This window comes from Pteropus medius, unplaced genomic scaffold (genome assembly GCF_902729225.1).
Source record: "Pteropus medius unplaced genomic scaffold, Ma_sr-lr_union100, whole genome shotgun sequence".
NCBI lineage: Eukaryota > Metazoa > Chordata > Mammalia > Chiroptera > Pteropodidae > Pteropus > Pteropus medius.
The window spans coordinates 5,289,931-5,305,180 of record NW_024350923.1 but is presented as its reverse complement, the minus strand read 5'-3'; the positions used below and the strand labels follow the sequence as shown (position 1 = coordinate 5,305,180).

The 15,250-nt window shown below is 54.9% G+C and overlaps 3 protein-coding genes across 5 annotated transcripts; 2 read left to right on the top strand and 1 right to left on the bottom strand.

The window, feature by feature from the left end:
* The first annotated feature begins 4,278 nt into the window (after positions 1 to 4,278).
* On the top strand, positions 4,279 to 7,715 carry CTSW (cathepsin W). The gene is made up of 10 exons (XM_039840863.1): positions 4,279 to 4,488; positions 4,732 to 4,816; positions 5,643 to 5,756; positions 6,155 to 6,309; positions 6,400 to 6,496; positions 6,579 to 6,659; positions 6,743 to 6,868; positions 7,062 to 7,126; positions 7,201 to 7,398; positions 7,480 to 7,715. Exons 1-10 carry the CDS (start codon positions 4,402 to 4,404, stop codon positions 7,594 to 7,596), a joined length of 1,125 nt encoding a protein of 374 aa, XP_039696797.1. The 5' UTR covers positions 4,279 to 4,401; the 3' UTR covers positions 7,597 to 7,715.
* A 166-nt stretch (positions 7,716 to 7,881) lies between these two features.
* Positions 7,882 to 11,884, bottom strand: FIBP (FGF1 intracellular binding protein). 3 transcript variants are annotated; one of them, XM_039840865.1, is made up of 10 exons: positions 11,710 to 11,884; positions 11,332 to 11,530; positions 11,042 to 11,168; positions 10,082 to 10,182; positions 9,466 to 9,620; positions 9,033 to 9,141; positions 8,880 to 8,943; positions 8,543 to 8,629; positions 8,358 to 8,455; positions 7,882 to 8,004 (listed from the first exon to the last, which is right to left on the bottom strand). In XM_039840865.1, exons 1-10 carry the CDS (start codon positions 11,783 to 11,785, stop codon positions 7,935 to 7,937), a joined length of 1,086 nt encoding a protein of 361 aa, XP_039696799.1. In that variant the 5' UTR covers positions 11,786 to 11,884; the 3' UTR covers positions 7,882 to 7,934. The 3 variants fall into 3 exon arrangements, with proteins under 3 accessions (XP_039696799.1, XP_039696798.1, XP_039696800.1); XM_039840864.1 differs by having other exon boundaries at positions 11,701 to 11,882; XM_039840866.1 differs by having other exon boundaries at positions 9,487 to 9,620; positions 11,701 to 11,881.
* A 499-nt stretch (positions 11,885 to 12,383) lies between these two features.
* CCDC85B (coiled-coil domain containing 85B) lies at positions 12,384 to 14,765 on the top strand. Its single transcript, XM_039840879.1, has one exon. It carries the CDS (start codon positions 13,916 to 13,918, stop codon positions 14,522 to 14,524), a length of 609 nt encoding a protein of 202 aa, XP_039696813.1. The 5' UTR covers positions 12,384 to 13,915; the 3' UTR covers positions 14,525 to 14,765.
* Positions 14,766 to 15,250: the final 485 nt, after the last annotated feature.

Below are 15,250 nucleotides of genomic sequence, written 5' to 3'. Positions count from 1 at the left end.
GACTCTATCTTCGCCTCCCAGAATGTCATTCTGGGCACCTAGACCTAACCTAACGCTGGGGCTTCCAGGTCCTCAATCTAGACCCTCCAGAATTTTATTTTGTGCACCTGGACAGTCACTCTGGAAATATCAAAACTTCATCCAGGGTCCCCAGACCCTCGCCCGAAAACGAGACACTCCCAGGCCTAGAGCTGTTCATCTCTGTCTCTTCTCCCCTCCATCCCCAGGGCTGTCTACAACCGGGTGGTCCCTTCACTCCAGGGCAGCCTCTTTGAGTCCTCTGTCCTAGAGGCTACAACAGTTTGGGGGAGGTGGCGGCAGTTCCCTTTTGGCCCTGAATGAATGGAAGCCCCTGAAAAGGCAGGCAGGGCTAAACTCTGGCGTGCAGGACGCCGGGGTCTCCAGCCAGCTCCTGCCCCGCCCTCCCACTCCGCGTTTCCGCCTCCCCCGCTCCCAGAGGAGGGCGCGCCTTGCGGGGAGGAGTTTGGGCGGAGCGGGCTCCCAGGAAGGGGCGGGGTCTCGCCCTGCCCACGTCTCAGGGCGGGACCAGACGGGAAAGAGCCGCGTGTCCAGGGATCCACGCCTGGGGACAGACGGCGTGCGGGAACTGCCGAGCCCTCCCTTCCCTTTACCATCCTTGTTTATCCACGCGATCTCCCTGAACGCAGCCCAGCCGGGGGAGGGGTTGTGCTGAAGAGGGTACTTGCCGGTGGGTCCCAAAGTGAGCCCCCTTAGGGTTCAAGGTGAACCGGAGAGTGTCTCCCCCATCCTCCAAATTCTGAGCTGCTTCAGTGAGGAGGCTAAAAATAATAGGTATTTAAAACCAAAAGACAATAACAAGTGTTGACGAGCATAGGGAGAAATTGGAACCCTCATACACTGTGGTAGGAATGTAAGAGGGTGTACCCGCTTTGGAAAACAGTCTGGCAGGTCCTCAAAATGTTGTGTCACCCAGCAATTTCACTCCTAGGTATACACCCAGGGGAATCGAAAACATGTCCATCAATTGATGAATGGATAAACAAAATGTTTATAAATGGATAAAAAATGATGGCATATTATTCAGCCATAAAAAGGGATGAAGAACTGATATGTGCTACAACATGAAAGAACCTCGAAAATATTACACTATGTGAAAGAAGCCAGGTATAAAAGGCCACATGTTCCATTTATATGACACATTCAGAATACGTAACTCTGAGAGACAAACTAGATTAATGTTTGCCAGGAGGAAAGGGAACGAGGAGTGACTGTTAATGAGTATGGGGTTTCTTTTGAGATGATGAGAGTTGATGGTTGCACAATTATGCAAATATACTAAAAACCAGTGAAATGCACTTTCAAAGAGTGAATTTCATGCTATGTGAATTATATATTTCAATCAAGTCATTTATATTTTTTAAATGCCAGTTTATTTTTTTCATACTATATATATAATTTTTTTTAATTTTAGTTTTTTATTTTCCCTCTCCCTCCTCCCTTCTGGTAGCCACTAGTCCATTGTCCATGTCTATGAGTCTCTGTCCTGTTCATTTGTTGCTTTTAGGTTTATATCCCCCATATGTGATATCATGTGATTTTCAACCTTTTCTGTTTGGCTTATTTCACTTAGTATGATTATTTCAAGGTCAGCCATGTTGTTGCAAATGGCAGCATTTCATCTCTTCTTATGGCTGAGTAATATTCCATTGTATATATGTACCACAGCTTCTTTAACCAATCATCTATTGTAGGACACTTCGGTTGCTTCCATGTTCTGGCCACTGTGAATAATGCTGCTATGAACATCGGTGTGCAAATATCTTTTCAAATATGAGTTTTCAAGTCTTCGGGGTAGAGTCGTTATTTATAAAAAATGACAAAAATATTAGTGCTTGATTATCAAGATCTAACCATTCCAGGCATTAGCATTCACCTCATGCTCTCTTCCTGCCAAGCCAGCGAAGCGGGGCCATTATCACCCTCTTTCACAGGTGAGAGAGGCTGAGATTTGTCCAGGCGCAGCCAGAGTGGTAAGGACAGGATTTGAACTCAAGTCCTTCTGACTCTAAGATTTTCTGGGCTCTTTGCCCCACAGTAGAGCATTAAGGACTCACCATTTGAACACCTACTCTGTGCCAGCCAAGCTCAAAGGTGCTCCACAATGTCATTCCACTCAAAGGAATTGTCACTGCTGCTGAGAGATGAGCATCCGAGGGGAATGACTGGGTGCACAAGTTGGCATCTCAAACTTGGACCTGAACCTCTGTCTTTGTACTATTAGGCCTGGGGTCACCTGCCACTCAGAGTTGCCTCCTCAGAACACCTTTCCTGACCTCCCTGCCTTCATCCCTCTGCACTGGGTCACCAGGCCTTATCTTGACTGGTGTCTCTCTCTGACCAGGTTGTAAGCTCCTCCCAGGCAGTGAGCCAGAGACCCCTGGGCCATTGGCCCAGCCCCCACTGCATGCCAGCCAGGAAATGCAGGATGAACAAGTGAATTAACAAATGAGTGAGCAAGTGAGGAAATTAACTCATTCACTCAACAAATGTTTACTGAGTGGCCACCTTGGAAAAGCTCTGTGCTGGGCACCAGAGGCACAGCACTGATCAAAAAAGACTAAAATCTCCTGCCTCACGTTTAATGAAGGCCACCTAGCCCCATGCCCCAGTCCCTCCTCCCCCAAATTTCCACAAGCCCCACCACCACAGAGACAGATTTTATTATACCCCTTTAGTGCCCACAGTGGGATCTCCAGCTCTGAGGGGTGAGAAAAGGGGTGGTACAGCACAATGGGGCCTCACAGCCTTGGGAGGATTCCTAATGAATGAAGAAATGAGGTAGTGAGCACATGAATCAATGATCAGAGCCCTCCGCCCTTCCCTCTCTCCCATGGAACCTCTGGAAAGCCATTTTTTCTCACCCATCTCTGACGTTGGGGCCCTGGTTCCCAGCCTGGAGCCTCATAAGGGAGGGATCCCCAGCCCAAGGACCCCTAGAACCCAGGCAGCGGGAAAGGTGTTAACACTCCTGCTCAGCCCTTGGCCTTGCTCTGTCTGAGTTGCCAACCCTGCTACCTTTCTGTCCCCTGAGGCCTGTCCACACCCCTCATTCTCATCCCTGGATTGTAACAGGAACGAGGAACAGAAGGAGGCAGTAGCTGCCACTTGCTGTCCCCTAGACCTTGCACTTCCCTGTTTAAAAGCCATGATGACCAGTTGTTCAGTCAACAAACACAATGCTCATGGAGCCCGCTCCATGCCCAGCCCCATCTTGGGTGCTGAGAACGCAGGCGCATCAGACACCTCTGGTGTGGTTGTAATATAGGGAGGAAGCAAGAGGACTAAACGTTCGATCAAGCTACACTCAGACTGCAATATGCTGCTCAGCTCTACTGCCTGAACCTACAGAACGAGGGAAGATTTCTGCTGGGATGACTAACAAACCATTTACGCACACCATGAAAGGAAAACAGAGTCTTTAAGTCGCGCCCTACACAAAGTAAACAAAATCATTCATTCCTTATGGCTAAAATGATGGGGAATCTGTGGATCGAAGGCTGGGAATTGCCAGCAGGCCTCTCACACTGTATACCCATCCTGTCAAAGGAAAATGGGTAAACAAAGTCTTTAAACTGTGATTCACAGAAACTAAGAATGATATACAAATTGAATTCCCTGAACACTCAGGCTTCCTGTCTTCACTTTCTGTCTTGGTCTTTTTCTCAGTCTACAGGGTGTTAACCTTTCTCTAATAAACTTTCCTTTGACGCTAACTCTGAACTACACTTGAACCCTTTCCTGCATTCGGTCAAGAACACTTTCACTCTCAGTGCAGGGCCACTGGAGGGGGAGGAATTTATCCTTTTCTGCATCAGTCTGAAGGGAGATGACACGCCCTGCAGGCACAGCAAGGGCTCCAGGGGCTGCGGGTTGCACCAGAGGATGGGGGAGCAGGGAAGGCTTCTTGGAGGTGACCTGACCCTTGAGCTAAGCTTCTTAGGATGAGCAAGAGTGCTTCCCCAGGGGGCACTGACCACCCTCCATCCACACTCAGTTGTCAGGGGCCTATGGCTCCCATAGCCCCTTGGGCTTCCCTGTCACAACACTGAGGGCCCTAGGTCACTGCCGTCTTAGGATCTGCCTCATGTTGCCCTAAGGACAGATCTATTTCTGTATCCCAAGAATAGCCCAGAACAAGGTGGGCAGAGAGCTTCTGTTGAATAAAGAAAAAGGGTTGGGGTGGGGAATAGACAGGCAGAGGGCCCTGTAGAGACAAAAGCCTGAATGCCTCTTGCTTGGGGAGTCCACCTTCCCCTCCCTGCCTGGTTTCTCCCTTGTGGTTTCTCCAGCTCCACCCTCTCAGTCCCCCTAGCTTGGTCTACATAGCTTCCTGCCCCCAGTGCTCTGGTTGGCAGCACCATGACACCAACGGTCCATCTCTCCTGCTTCTTGGCCCTCCTGGTGGCAAGCCTGGCCCAAGGCATCAAGGGCTCCCTCAGGAGCCAGGTAAGTGCCCGCAACTTGCTCCCCATACCTTTCGCTCTGTAAGCCCCATGCCTGGGACTCACCCCTTCAGAAACTGCCTCGTTCCCATGTCTCAGAGGGAGCGACCGAGGCTGGAGAGGTGACTAATGTGGCCAAGCTCACACAGGGAGACAGAACAGGCCAACTGGAAGATCTAGCCCAGTCCTTGCCTGGCTGGGAACTGTGATGTGGTCACCGAATCCCTCCCACCCCGGTTCCTTCCAGGACCCAGGTCCCCGGCCACTGGAGCTGAAAGAGGTCTTCGCTTTATTCCAGACCCAGTACAACCGGAGTTACTTGAACCCAGCAGGTATCACGGGACCTGCATATCTCCAGGCCAACCCCACCTCTCCCACCTAATAGGCGAGGAAATCAAGGCTCAGGGTGGATATGGGCTTAGTTAAGGCCACTCGGGACAGCAGCAGGGCTGAGGTGTACCCCCTGGTTTTCTGGATGCAAAAGGAGGACAGGCTCATTATTTACCATGAACCTGGAGGGAGGTGGCAGCTGTTGGGGGTCTACACAGTCCTGCAGACGCCTCACCTTCAAAGCCACTTTCCTGTGACTCCAGGCAGCAGGCAGGCGACCACCTAGTCATGAATTCACTTAGCAAACACCCAAAGATACCCATTTTGTCCCCAAGTTGGGGATTCCCTCTCTGCCCCATGAGTTGCCAGCCTTGCTCCCATCGTCTCTGGGTCTCAGCTCCCTTGGGGGGATAATCTGTGGGCCTCTTTCACCCCACGATGCCCATGCCATGGATCTGGACCCCACCCTGCCCACCCTCACCACATCCCACCTCCAGACCTGCAGTCAGAGGTGTAAAGTGGAAGCGGAGGTGACCCAGCAGGAAACGGGTCTCCAAACACCCATCTTTCCCCTCTGAGTCACTCTGCCTTCAGATCCTTTACTTGTCTTCCCCCCACCCCCTTCCTACCTTCTCAGAAAACCCAACCCTAGGTGGGCTGGGGAGCCACTTCCTTGACCCAGGTATCTGCAGTGGGGCCTAAAGGGGCCACAGGAAAGGAGCACGGGCTCATCTAGGCAAGTGTGGGCAGGACACTGCTCAGCCAGGTGGCCACTTCCTGCCCCCAGGGGCTTGGGAGCCAGCCTAGAACAACCCCCTTTTGAACCAGAGCATGCTCGCCGCCTGAACATCTTTGCGCACAACCTGGCCCGGGCCCAGCAGCAGCAGGAAGAGGACTTGGGCACAGCCAAGTTCGGGGTGACCCCATTCAGTGACCTGACAGGTACTAGGATGCCTCCTCGCCTCTAGGCGGTGGGTGTGGAAGCAGAGCTTCATCCAGGGATACTGGGAGATGGACATGGCAGACTTTTGGCTTTTATTTCCCAGAGAGGGACCCTGAGGACCAGAGGTCTGGGTGCTTGTCCCAAATCGCTGAGAGTAGGGACAAGTACTCCGGAGGTCTGTGTCCCAGCCCAGCTCAGGGACGAGGCAGCAGGTGCAGGGAAATTCACCCGAGCGAGGAAAGTGATCTCTTTCGAGGACTTGGCATCCTTGCCTTTGTCTCTCAGAGTATTATGGGGACTCAAATGGCCAAGGATATGGATGGCTGGAGTGGGAAGAGCAGAATATGGGGGAGAAAGGGTCAATATTGTGAACTTGGTTGTCCCATCCGTCCCCCAGAGGAGGAGTTTGGCCAGCTCTATGGGCATCCAGTGGCAGCTGGAAGGGCCCCCAACATGGACAGAAAGGTAGGGTCTGACGAGTGGAGTGAGTCAGTGCCCCCCACCTGTGACTGGCGGAAGAAGTCTGGTGTCATCTCCTCTGTCAAGGACCAGGTATCTGCCTCCATCCAGCCCCAGTGGTGGGAGGGAGAGGAGAGGGCAAGGCTTGGACCACTTACCCAGCCCTTCACTCCTCCCCATCAGAAGAACTGCAATTGCTGCTGGGCCATGGCGGCAGCAGGCAACATCGAGGCCCTGTGGGGCATTAAACACCACCAGCCTGTGGAAGTCTCCGTGCAGGGTAAGGCTGAGAGGGGGCATGTGTGCCGGTGGGAGGATGGGGCCTGGAGCTTGGCCACCCACACTGTCCCTTTTTGCACCAGAGCTAGTCGACTGTACCCGCTGTGGGAATGGCTGTGAGGGCGGCTTCATCTGGGACGCCTTCATAACTGTCCTCAACAACAGTGAGTACCCAATCTCTCCGGGTGGCTGTGGGGTGGGGGGATGTTCCAGAGCTGAGTTCCCTCCTGGCTTTGTTTATCTCCAGGCGGCCTGGCCAGCGAAAAGGACTACCCATACCAGGGGAAAGTCAGAACCCACAAGTGCCAGGCCAAGAAGCATAAAAACGTGGCCTGGATCCAGGATTTCATCATGCTGCCGGACTGCGAGATGAGTGCGTGCGGGGTGGACACCTGGGCGGGCATAGGGTGGGGGTCACAGAGACAGACCAAGACAGAGGCAGGCAAACTTGGATATAGACAGAGATAGAAGGATGAGGGTGTGGGGGAGAGAGAGAGAGAGACACCCATGAGCTGAGAACAGGGGGCACAGGATAGGCAAGGACTGATGGCATTTTCTACCCCCAGAAATTGCCAGGTACCTGGCCACTGAGGGCCCCATCACTGTGACCATCAACATGAAGCTACTACAGGTAGGACAGGTTAGGGAATGGGGGAAGGCCACATAGAGGATATGGCCCCAGACTCAGATCCCCTGCCCCTGCAGCAATACCAGACCGGTGTGATCAAGGCCACATCCAACACCTGTGACCCCCGCCTTGTGGACCATGCTGTCCTGCTGGTGGGTTTTGGTAAGAGCAAGTCAGTGGAGGGGAGGCGGGCAGAGGCCGTCTCATCCAAATCTCGTCACTCCATCCCATACTGGATCCTGAAGAACTCCTGGGGGGCCAGCTGGGGTGAGAAGGTGAGTGTGATCTATTGCAGGGGGACAGGGCAGGATGGGCCTCTCCCCATATTCTGGTCCTAACGTCTCCTAACTCTCTAGGGCTATTTCCGTCTGCACCGAGGGAGCAACACCTGCGGCATCACCAAGTACCCACTTACTGCCCGAGTGACCCATCCAGTTAAGAGGAAGCAGCAGCTAGTCTCCTGCCCTCCCTGAGCCTACCCCTCAGTGCCTTCCTGCTATGCCAGCTGCCTCTTTGCTGGCCTCACCCCAAAGTCTTCACCTGTCCTCCCAACTGTCTTGATATAGGTTGAATAAACCAGGATAAGACCCTGTCTTCCGAGTGAATGCAGCTGGGTGGGGAAATGGACGGGGGAGCACAGATACCATCCCTGACACATCCTAGTGCCCGCAGAGTCGACGTACACAGATCCTTATGCACGATACATACACGTGCGCACCTCCCACACACGAACCCTATGGCACCCATGCACAGGCTCCTCCAAAGTCAAGGCAACTTTATTGTCCGTGTGGCCGGGAAGTGGGAGGGGGCCTCAGTCATGATAGAGGCGCAGGAGGCAGCCACGAAGGGTGCCCATGTAGCGGTCCCAGAGGGCCTGGTGCCTGCAACGATAATGATGATGGTGATGGCTGAAGTTCACTGCAGCCCGCCATGTCACAACGCCACCCTCAGTGCTCTATGTGCCTTCGCTCTTTAATCCTCACATTATTCTTATGATCCTTCTCATTATCACTCCTGGTCTATATATGAGGAAACTGAAGCATGAAGAGATTAAGGAACCTGTCCAAGGTCAGCTCACAGCTTCTAAGAGGTGGAGCCAGGACTCTGGTCCACAGAGAGACCTCCACCCCCAGTGCGGCAAACAAGGAACCCTGAGTCTGCAGGAGGGCCAGGCCCTGGCAGGCGGCTGGCAAGGGCGAGGCCAAGTTGGACAGGAGGCCTGGGGGTCTCTCACCGGAAGCCATCCAGGGAGTGGACTGATGCCGAATACTGATTCAAGAAGAGCCGCACGTCATTCAACGGCCAGTGGTCAGAGCGGCAAGGCTCCACGAACTGTAGGCCCAAGGGAACATCTAGCACTGGTACAGCTCAGAGACAGGCCATGCTGGGGATGGGTGGGCAACAGGCAGGACAGCTCACCTTTTCCACGAGGTCCACAAATAGATCTCTGACGTCCTTATTGTGGGTCAGTTTGGCAGCCACATTCACCAGCCCCCGGGACAGGTTCTGTGGGTCAGGGAGCCTAGGAGTTCTGCCTTCTGCCCCACAGGCTAGGGGCTGAGCCCCTCCCTAAATCCATCCACCTCCCTCAAACAACTCCCTGAAGTTTAGGAACTTGGTTCCCAGTCACAGGCGGGCAGAGGGAGCAGCAGCACCACCTGCTGGCCAATCTACAGCATGAGCAAGAATTCCCAGTGGGACAGTGCACTGGAGGCTGAAGATGCCCAAGGGGCACAGGTTGGATTGGGCCACAGACCTTGAAGTTGGCTTCCATCTCAGAGAAGACACCGAGCTTTCCCCGGAGGGCAGTGCACACCAGGCTACAGGGAGACAGGGTCAAGCCTAGGGCCTCCTGGAATTTCTCTTCAGGGGGATTCCATAGACACCCCCCCCCCAAACTCAAGGTTACCTCTTATGCAGGTCGAGAAGGTCCTTGTCAGCCACTAGCACCTTGAGCTCCTTCAAGTCCTGGAGAAACTCCTTGTCTAAGTCCACATCCATGTCATCCACCTGGGAGTCTGAGTGAGGCCCATGAAGGGAGTTGGGGTGAGAGATAAAATGCTCTCCTGTGACATCCTGAGCCTTCCTCACCCACCACCTCATTGCACCCCAAGATGGAAGAGGAAGCAGAGTGTCAGAGAGGTGGAGTGACTTGCCCCAGGCCATAGAGAGGTAGTGGGTCCTTCCTCTGCAAACAAGGTGTGTGTGGGGACACTGGACTATGAGCAGAAGTGGTTGGGGAGAGGTCCCTGAAGAAGAAAGCCTGCTGGAAACTGGGGGCCTGCAGGAGAAAGTGCTGGGGAAGAAGCAGACCCTGAGAGTGTGGGGAGGTGTCCAGGCACCTGGGTCAGTGGGGGCCTCACCAACGGCTCCAAGGGTCCAGTTCTGGATCATGAGCTCAGCACAGAAGGCAAAATCGCCAAAGCTCAGATACTGCAGTTTTTTCTTCCCTGTCTCAAAGCGGTTGTTGGCAAAGAAGACAATGGCTGCATAGTCCCTGCAGGGAGGGAAGAGTGGACCTGTCAGGGCTAAAAATCCCTTCTGAGCAAGCAGCTCCCACCTGCAACATCGGTTGGGCATCCGAGTTCTAGCCTCTCTCTGCTCTAACTCACTGTGTGACATGTTTCAAGTCACCTATCTCTGGGCCTCTGGATCTGCGCAAAGAGGTCTAGGGATACAGCGGGAGACCACAAGGGCAATGGTTACCACTTACTGAGCACTTTCTAAGCACCAGGGACTGTGCCACGCGCTTTACATGTAGCACCTCGTAACAGCCCAATTGGTAAGTGGCCAGGCTGGGATTTGAACTCAGGCCAAAGTACAGACCAAGAGTGATCATTCCCCTAACACAGCCAGGAGGTCAAGTGGGTTGGGGTGGGGCAGGTGGAGCAGACTTGGGGCCCAGGGAAGGAGTGTGCAGAATGGGGGAGACGAATAGCTTCTCACTTGGCCCCTCACCTGGCCAATCGATCGGAGAGGAGGAAGTGTTGCTGGATGTTGTCAACCAGGGAGCCCCGCATTTCCTCTACCACCTTGAAGACTCGCTTAAAGTTGTCAAACTGCAGGGCAATTAGGGGAGGAGGGTGGATTGGTCAGAGGCTGCTCACCCAATAAACTGTTGGTCTCTCACCCTCTCTTACCTATCCATCTATCCAGTCAACAGACACTACATATAGCATCTGTTATTCCATCAATAAACTATTAGTTATTACTACTTGTTATCAATTCAATGAATGAGTATCTACTAGCTTCTGCTATCTTACCTCAGATAAACATTATTCACTCCTACCTCTGAATTCACCCCCATTTTAACATTGTACTCTCTATTTCTTCACAAGCTTATGCTGGACTAAGGCCCAGGAAGGCAAAAATGAGCAAATGCTAAGCTGTATTCAGGGAGCTCACTGGAGACACAGAGAAAAGACACTAAAGGCCCAGGAAAAGAGTTACTTCTCCCTGGCACCAGCAGAAAGGCTTGTAGAGGTGACACTTGACCCCATCCTGGATTTCATGTGACTAAGAATGGTACCCTCCAGGTAGGAGCAGCATGAGCAAAAGAAAGCCGGGCATTGGGGAAATATAAACCTAAAGAGGCTGGTGGGGACCAGATCACGGGAGAGTATGACAGTGAAGGTTAAGAAGTGTGGCTAGAGTGTGGCTACTATCCAGGAGGGAGTTGGAGTGAATTAAAGTTTATGAACGGGGGGAAAGCTACGGGCTCTGAAATGTCACTCTGGTCGAAGAGTAGGGGATGGTTTGTAAGGGGCAAAAACGCAAGAGGAGACTGCGTATGAAGCTGCTGCCACAATCAGAATTGGGGGACTAGACTGGAGATGGGACAGTGGCCAAAGAGAAGGAGTAAAGGGGTGGACTATAGGTGGGATGTTATGTTGGTGGGGAGGAGGCTGTAGTGCCCACCTGTCTACGGCAGCTCTTAAGGGTGATGCCTGTTTTGGTGCTGATGTCGTCCAGATCTTTCTTGGTGCCCTTGGACAGTTTCTTGCCCAGGACCTCCCGCACAAAGGCCTCATCAAAGGCATAGTACCTGTGTGGAGGCAGAGGACACTACTGACTTTCCATAAAGGTTGGGCTTGGGTTTGGCCCCTTCTGTTATCAACTTTCTCAAGGCCGGGGTTAGTCCAGTCCCTCCTTGAGCCTCAGTTTCAGCCTGCAAAATGGGTATGTGGTCAGACTGGTTGGCTCCCCACCTCTCGATGAGCAGCGCCTGTCGGGAGGGCGGGATCTGGAATATGAGCTGGTGTAGAAGCTTGGGCGGTGCGTGCAGCAGGCGCTCGAGCATGTGGAAAGTTCGGTAGTGGTCCATGGTGTCACTCTGCAGCACCGCTGCCGTGGCGCCCGTCTGCTCCAGGATTCCCGAGCGCACCCTCAGGGCCACCGCGTCGTTCACTGTGGAGTGGGCGCCGACCTCAGAGCCCCTCCAGGGATTCCAACCTCCATACGTCCCTTATTCCCTCTGCTCGCTACCGGGTAAAAAGCCCAAGTCCAGGCCCCGCCCCCTCTCCCATCCTAGACAAAGGCTCGGCCCCACCGGCTCCCCTAGACGGCCCCCCACAGACCCGAATAACCATCCAGCCAGAGGCGATACACGTCCTCATCGATGAGGGTCGTGTTCCCTACGAAGATATCCAGCTCGCTGGTCATCTCGACGCCCGGACCCGGGTGCGGCTGCAGCGCCCCAGCAGGAGCGAGCACTGCCCCGGCCGGGCGCGCCGCCGCCGGGCCACTTCCGGGAGCGCCGAGATTCGGCTCCGGCACCCGGAGCCAGAGAAGGACCACTTCCGGGACAGAGAAGGTGGGGCAGGAACGGCGAGGGAAAAGGCGGAGGCGGTGCGGTAGCCCGTTTTCTCAGCGGGAGGGGGAATCCCCAGCTCCCCTGTCCCTACTCCCACCCTGACCCCAGCCGGGTTTGCAAGAAGATGTCGGGAATCGAAGCCTCCGGCCATCACTTGCCCCTGTTCTCTCCCCCCCACCCCCACTTTCTCTGCCCCTTTCCTGGCCATCGTACATTGACTTGTATCCTAAATTTAGGGGTTTCGCAGGGCTCAATCCTAAACCTTTTCTCAATAATAAAGATGTCCAGGCCGAGTTCCAAAGACCCTTGCTGAGAGCTCCTCAGTCCATCCTGCGGGTGAGCATCTCTCCTGGGTCTTGGGCACCTGCTCCCAGGATTTTAACACCGCCCCGCCCGGCCCCCGCCCTGCCACTAACTAATGACCTCTCTTATTCTACAGCTCAGAACTCTGCTGGAAGTCCACATCCGGAGGGCCGCCCATCTGTGAGTCTTTCCACGCTGTCTTCCCACAGGCCCTCAAAAGCTAGGCAGACCTCCTGGTCTCCCCAGCCTGTTTCTTTCCTGCATTCCTATCTCATAGATAGCCCCACCCAACATCCACCCAGTTCTCATACCAGAAACCTAGGCTTTCTCTCAGACTCCTCTCTCCACATTCAGTTCTGCGGATTTGTCTCCTGTGTATTTCTAGTATCTGTTTTGTCTTCTCCACCCCCACTGGCACTGTTCTGGCCCAGTCCTTCTGCATAGCTCTCCTTGCCCATTGACACAGTGTTCTTACTAATCTCCCTGCCTACATTCTCTCCCCATGATCCATCCCACACGGAGCAACCTGAATAATTGTTTTAAAAATGAATATTTAAAAAATGTTACTCCCCTGCTTAAAATCCTTACTTGCCTGTGAAAATACTCCAATATAGTATTGAAAGCCCCTTAAGAATCTGGCTTCTGACTACCTTTGTTTTCTCCCTCTCTTACCAAATTTTCTCTACGCACCTGCCTTTCAAAAAGAAATCAAGCTGCTTTCACTGTTCCTAAAGCATCTAGGCCCTTCCAGACCCCAGCATCTTTCATCATGCTATCCCCTCTCCCTGAAATAGCTTTATTATTACTTGACAAAAGTCCTGTGCATCTTTCAGAGACCCTCGAATATCTCCTCTTTTGGGAAACCTTTTGCGGAGGGGCGGGAATCCCCTCAGACCGTGCCCTTCCTTCATTTAATTGTTTACCACAGCTCTTCTCCCTTGCCAGACTGACTTGAGGACAGGATAAGAATCTTGATCGAGCTTATTTCTGCATGGGTCTTACACACAATAAAGGTTTATTGAACAAACGAATCCCTTGTATGTCCCCCGGTTAACCACCCCAGGGCAGGAAACCCTTCGTGAGAGGGAGGTTAGGCTGATGGTGAGCCAGGACGTTTGGACTTAGGGTTCGGAGGAGCTGGGAGCGATGCTCATTGAGCAGAGATTCTCGAGTTCGAGCTAAGCTAGGAAGGATGGAAAGGCGGTGGGTCTGGTGTTCTGTCGGAGTGGGCTGGAGAGTTCAGGGGCCGAACCCCGAGTCTTGGTTTTCAGAAGCCGAGAGGCCTAGGCTCGAACTTGAGGAGGTTTGGAACTGGGGGGTACGAAGCGCCTAGTTTTGGGTTGACTGGTGAGAAGTGAGAGGACGCTGAGACTCAGTGTCCGGGAGAGTCAGGGACTCTGCGATCGGGAGTGGGCGAAGGACCGTTCCATGCGCTCAAGCCCCGCCCCTCCCCGGGGAGGCTTCCCCGGATTGGCTGTCCTTCCTGACGTCAGGCAGCCACGCCCCGGCGCGCGCCCCGCCGCGTGCCCACCCCCGCGCGGCTGCTGCCCCCTATGCTAGCTTGCCACAGCCTGCGGCTGGTTGAGCTGGAGCCTGAGCCTTAGAGGCGCTGGGCTCGACGTAGGGCTCCTGGGCCGCGGCGGCGGGCAGGCGATGCTCCAGAGGCCTGAGCAGCCATGGAGGCCGAGGTGGGCGGCCTGGAGGAGCTGACAGACGAGGAGATGGCGGCGCTAGGCAAGGAGGAGCTGGTGCGGCGCCTGCGGCGGGAGGAGGCGGCGCGCTTGGCGGCTCTGGTGCAGCGCGGCCGCCTCATGCAGGAGGTGAATCGGCAGCTACAGGGTCACCTGGGCGAGATCCGCGAGCTCAAGCAGCTCAACCGGCGCCTGCAGGCCGAAAACCGCGAGCTGCGCGACCTCTGCTGCTTCCTGGACTCCGAGCGCCAGCGCGGGCGGCGCGCCGCTCGCCAGTGGCAGCTCTTCGGAACCCAAGCATCCCGGGCTGTGCGCGAGGACCTGGGCGGTTGTTGGCAGAAGCTGGCGGAACTGGAGGGCCGCCAGGAGGAGCTGCTGCGGGAGAACCTGGCGCTTAAGGAGCTCTGCCTGGCTCTGGGCGAGGAGTGGGGTCCCCGCGGCGGCCCCGGCGGTGCGGGGAGCTCAGGCGCCGGGCCGACACCCGAGCTCGCCTTGCCCCCTTGCGGGCCCCGCGACCTCGGCGACGGAAGCTCCAGCACCGGCAGCGTGGGCAGTCCCGATCAGTTGCCCCTGGCCTGCTCCCCAGATGACTGAGGACGCAGCTTCCTTAGTGCCGACTCCCGCCTGGATGGCTCCTCAAGCTCCCGGAATGCAGTGGACCTCGGGACCTGGAAGCCGATCCAGCTGCGCAAGAGAGGCCGCTGGCATGGACTTAGAAACCCTGGCACTGAGGAGGGCCCCTCGCTCTCGCTGGCGGGGCAGCAGGGGGACTGGAGGCTGGAGCGGAGGGACTTGCAGGGGGCTGGGTGGAGGCTAATAAACGGACGGAAGCAGAGCCCGTGGCTTGGGCAGCGTCTGTTTGGGACTCGTCGAGGTTAGAACAAGGGCGGGGACGTTGAGACAGTATCATTCCCATCCGGAGGAGCTACAGAACTAAGGAGTCCGATTCTCCCCATTACCTCAAGCCTGGGGCGGGATGTGGGATCGTGGTTCAGACGCTGGCTAACCCCCCTCTTCCCTGTCAGGCCTCAGAACAGGAGGTGATCCTGACCCTGAAGTGGCTCCAGCTCCCTTCCGGGCTCCTTCCTGCCCAAGACAATGGGGGCAGGAAGCTGGTGTTGGGGGCCTAGAATCCACTCAGCCACCTCCCCTGTGGCTGGAAGCGTCTTAACAGCAGTAACAGCGCTCTCCTGTGGCTCAGGCAGGAGCAGGTGGGCCCCCACTAGAAGGAAGATGATAATCCTCTTGGCTTGCATCCCACAGCACTCTCTTCCTCTCAGTCCTGGAGATGAGGCAGAGCAGATGTAGCTTCATTTGTCA